A 4,705-nucleotide genomic window follows, 5' to 3' on the forward strand; every position below is an offset into this window, starting at 1 on the left:
TATCTATGGGTCTGAGTGTGGTCTGATTTTCATGTATACACTGCAAGTAGAGGATGGAGAAACTTTTTTTTTCTCCACATCCGAGAAAATCGGATCACTCTCCGATCAGAGTGTAATTAACATAATCAGACTGATTTCTTGCTGACGGGTGTCCCACTGCTGGGCCGGAGCGATTGTTGGAGGGGTTGTCCCTCAGGTTAGGTGATAACGCGATCAATGGGGGTCTGACTGCTAGGAGCTGCACCGATCATCAGTTTGGGACACTTTTATCCACGTTACAAGATGGTGCGGCAGGTCGGACGCCCAGACGCCACTCAATTTGATCCTTATGCAGCTGCTGAGCGCGGTACCTTTTCCTGCAGCCCCATAGAGAATGAATAGAGCTGTGTTTGTGCGTCCGACCCGCCGCACCATCTTGTAACAGAGATATAAGTGGCCCAAACGGCCGATCGGTGCGGCTCCTGGCAGTCAGACCCCCATTGATCGCGTTAGCACCTATCCTGAGGGTAAGTGACCACCTGTTTTAACCAGACAACCCCTCCAACAATAACTCCACTCCGGTACCGTTTCCCATCCCCATGATGACGTCTGTGGCGCTGCGAATCGTATGGACCCTGCCTGAATGAACTTTATGTAGACCTCTCCCATTAGGTTTTGCATTTTTACAGCCTGTAGCTCATTAATATAAACTCAATAGCCTTGTTTTACAATTTGCTTCCCGTAAACTCAGCAAACACCGAGAACCAGGAAGCCGGACACCGCCATCACCACAGCAGGCGGCCTGACACAGCGAGAATCTGCCAGCCAGCCCCAGCAACAACATTACGTCACAACCGACCAATCAGCGCTCGCCAACTACCCGCCCAAGCAAAACCCGGCTAGAATCTTCTAGAGGTCTCGGCTGTCTACGCCCCACCTCAGTTTTGTATCCCTCCGCGCTGATTTATCAAATGAAGTAATACATTGTATATGAACAGTAATTTATGCTAATAAATCAGTGTAAAAAGTTTCTAGTCAACGGCTTCCATCCTACCATAGAAAATCTAGTATATTCGAAAGTATAATTCTTACTCCGCCTTAATCCCGGGAGCTACGTTTTCTTTGTGGCGCATGAGCCAATCGGTTACGTGGTGGTGATGAGTCAGCGCGCTCGCTATAAATAGGAGGCTTGTGACGCAGTTCTCTATTAGATTCTACCGCAGCTAACAGAGGAAGCACGGAGTGCCCGGCTCACAGGGTTATTTCTTCCGCTTGTCTATTAGGAGGTAAGTTCTACATTACATATAGCTTTATTTCTTGTGGTAGTTGTGCTGAATACTGTGAGCTACGAGTGCGGTTGTAAAAGGGAACTGTTATTTTTTTTTATATATATATTTGGCGGGAAGGAGGTTCGGGTTGGGACTGAATATTATAACGGTTTTTCTGAGGTGAAATGTGCAGTCGGGCGCGTTATATCTTGTGAGGTGACTGCTCCGCTTTGTCTAATGGAGGGTTAATAGGTGAACTGTATCCTACGGTGTGGTGTGGGTTCTACCATGTTCTCACTACAGGGGCTGTTGTGGGCGAGGCGTCTGAATGGTGTAGTCCGGCTGCTTTATGTATAGAGGTATTGTGACAGACTGCTGGCACTGGCGTTAGCAGGGTGGCTGGTCATGTGTATTGCGACCTATGGAGGATGACTGCTGGCTTGTGAGGATGCGTTTTGCTAGTCTCAGCAGGTTGCTATCTCTTTAGTCTCTTGTGTTATTCCCTGCCTAGTGTCAATCATCTGAAACCAGCAGCTGTGAGACCGATAAATCCATAGCAATGGGATTGGTGTACATTTATTTGTAGTTAGAATGATGGCTCATCAGTGTTTCCTTATACAAAGGAGCTGTCAAATAACTGATCTAGAACGTAACTTGTACTGTGATCTTATTGGTTACCCCAGCATTTAGCTTTATATGGGCTTAATTGAATTTAACTGACTTGTTTTATTCCTGTACTGCTGACTACCTTTTGGCATAATATGGTTTAATCCTTTTTTTTTTTTTTTTTTTTCCCCTAGGTCAGGATGCAGATCTTTGTGAAAACCTTAACTGGCAAGACCATCACCCTTGAGGTGGAGCCTAGTGATACCATTGAAAATGTAAAGGCCAAGATCCAAGACAAAGAGGGTATCCCACCAGATCAGCAGAGGTTGATCTTTGCTGGCAAGCAGCTTGAAGATGGTCGCACCCTTTCAGACTACAACATCCAAAAGGAGTCCACCCTCCACCTTGTGCTCCGTCTGAGAGGCGGCATGCAGATATTTGTGAAGACCCTCACAGGCAAGACCATTACCCTTGAGGTGGAGCCCAGTGACACCATTGAGAATGTGAAAGCTAAGATCCAAGACAAAGAAGGTATCCCACCAGATCAGCAGAGATTGATCTTTGCAGGAAAGCAATTGGAAGATGGCAGAACCCTTTCAGACTACAACATCCAAAAGGAATCCACCCTCCACCTTGTCCTTCGTCTCAGAGGTGGCATGCAGATCTTTGTCAAAACCCTGACTGGCAAGACCATTACACTCGAGGTGGAGCCCAGTGACACCATTGAGAATGTGAAAGCTAAGATCCAAGACAAAGAAGGTATCCCACCAGATCAGCAGAGATTGATCTTTGCTGGAAAGCAGCTTGAAGATGGCCGCACCCTTTCAGACTACAACATCCAAAAGGAGTCCACCCTCCACCTTGTGCTCCGTCTGAGAGGCGGCATGCAGATCTTTGTCAAAACCCTAACTGGCAAGACCATCACACTCGAGGTGGAGCCCAGTGACACTATTGAGAACGTGAAGGCTAAGATCCAAGACAAAGAAGGTATTCCACCAGATCAGCAGAGATTGATCTTTGCCGGAAAGCAGTTGGAAGATGGCCGCACCCTTTCAGACTACAACATCCAGAAAGAATCCACCCTCCATCTTGTGCTCCGTCTCAGAGGTGGTATGCAGATCTTTGTCAAAACCCTAACTGGCAAGACCATCACACTCGAGGTGGAGCCCAGTGACACTATTGAGAATGTGAAGGCTAAGATCCAAGACAAAGAAGGTATTCCACCAGATCAGCAGAGATTGATCTTTGCCGGAAAGCAATTGGAAGATGGCCGCACCCTTTCTGACTACAACATCCAGAAAGAATCCACCCTCCATCTTGTGCTCCGTCTCAGAGGTGGTATGCAGATCTTTGTCAAAACCCTAACTGGCAAGACCATCACACTCGAGGTGGAGCCCAGTGACACTATTGAGAATGTGAAGGCTAAGATCCAAGACAAAGAAGGTATTCCACCAGATCAGCAGAGATTGATCTTTGCCGGAAAGCAATTGGAAGATGGCCGCACCCTTTCTGACTACAACATCCAGAAAGAATCCACTCTCCACCTTGTGCTCCGTCTGAGGGGTGGATTTTAAATCTCAAAGACTCATTCCATGTTGCTATTTGTTGCACCGTGTTTGTTCGTATGCTACAGTCACAATCCTGTAGACCTGTTGTAGCTAAATAAAGATTGTTGCACAGCAGCAGATGTTTGCTCTTTTTTTTTTATTAAACTGGTATGCCGCCAGAAAATGCAGTTCCTAAAGAGAACATGGTGATGGGTCAAGTGCCCAGTTTTTTTGCCTTTATTTCTACTGAGTACTCTATATTTTAAACTACCATATAATTACAGGGATATTTGGCTTTTTTTTAATAAAGGGGGGGGGGGGGGGGCTGTTGGAACAGATTTTTCAAAGTACAGTCACTTGGTCCACCCAACACCTTTCCAGCTCTGGCTCTATAAAACCAGAACTGTCAAAAGTTTAGGGGATGGAGATGTGATATTTGGGCATGCTAAAAGTGCACATTGCAGCTGTGCTTGTTTCAGCAGTCATTCTGTGCCAACAGACTCGAGTTCCAATTTTTATGGTCTTAGTAAGGGTGAGTTGCTCACTAAAGTCTCTAGGTGTTTTAAGACTGCTGCATAGGTTACCATGTGAGCAGCATGCATACCCCTAAGACTAAATACTACCGATAAACAAAGGCCTGCCTGAACCATGTGACAGATTTGGTTTTAAAAAAAAAAAAAAATGACTCAGTGGGAATAAACAAAACAAACTGGTCACTTTTGATGTAGTGATGTCTGTTTAAATACAGATTACTCTTGTGCTACATTCAGTAGCCAATATTCTTGTAGGAACATACTCTGGGGTTCAGATGACCATTTTTTCACATGGGCTACTTGTAAGGTGGAAAAGCAGCAGGCACTGGTTTCTAGCAGTACTTCAGATAAGACTTGCCTGTTCAAGCCTATGGGTATGAAAAAAGATCCCTAAGAGATCACTACAGCATCTGATTTAATTTTTGGGGGTCTTGCAAATATACTGCTGAAACAAATTACATCCAGGTGAAATTACAAATAGGTTTTCAACCAGAATATAATATAATGCTGTTAAACACCCCAGTAACCTCACATTACTGTGACCCAGCAGGCCTCAATATAGACAGGACTGGCACATAGAATGATGTGCCCTCCACAAGCAGGTGGGAAGATCAATTTAAACAATTGACGTGCCATGAAGCACTGGGCAGCAGGACTTGGTTTGGATAATCATTCTGTGCTAGCCGTCCTTTAACCCCTTTACAACCTGTCACGTTGTAGTACGTCGCAGGCTACCTCCCCCGGTTCAGGGGGGCTCCGGCGGTGAGCCTGC

The 4,705-nt window shown here is 45.8% G+C and overlaps 1 protein-coding gene across 1 annotated transcript; it reads left to right on the forward strand.

Moving 5' to 3' along the window:
* Nucleotides 1-1,110: 1,110 nt before the first annotated feature.
* LOC141234541 (polyubiquitin-C) lies at nt 1,111-3,535 on the forward strand. Its single transcript, XM_073668021.1, has 2 exons — nt 1,111-1,265; nt 2,048-3,535. The coding sequence occupies exon 2, from the start codon at nt 2,054-2,056 to the stop codon at nt 3,425-3,427; it is 1,374 nt and encodes a 457-aa protein (XP_073524122.1). The 5' UTR covers nt 1,111-1,265; nt 2,048-2,053; the 3' UTR covers nt 3,428-3,535.
* Nucleotides 3,536-4,705: the final 1,170 nt, after the last annotated feature.

The sequence above is a fragment of the Phyllobates terribilis genome, unplaced genomic scaffold (genome assembly GCF_046119375.1).
Source record: "Phyllobates terribilis strain yellow unplaced genomic scaffold, ASM4611937v1 Scaffold_2__4_contigs__length_985480577, whole genome shotgun sequence".
Taxonomy (NCBI): Eukaryota; Metazoa; Chordata; class Amphibia; order Anura; family Dendrobatidae; genus Phyllobates; species Phyllobates terribilis.

Bases quoted from the DNA above. Each gene is read 5' to 3' on its own strand.
- LOC141234541 (XM_073668021.1), top strand. From the start codon at position 2,054: ATGCAGATCTTTGTGAAAACCTTAACTGGCAAGACCATCACCCTTGAG.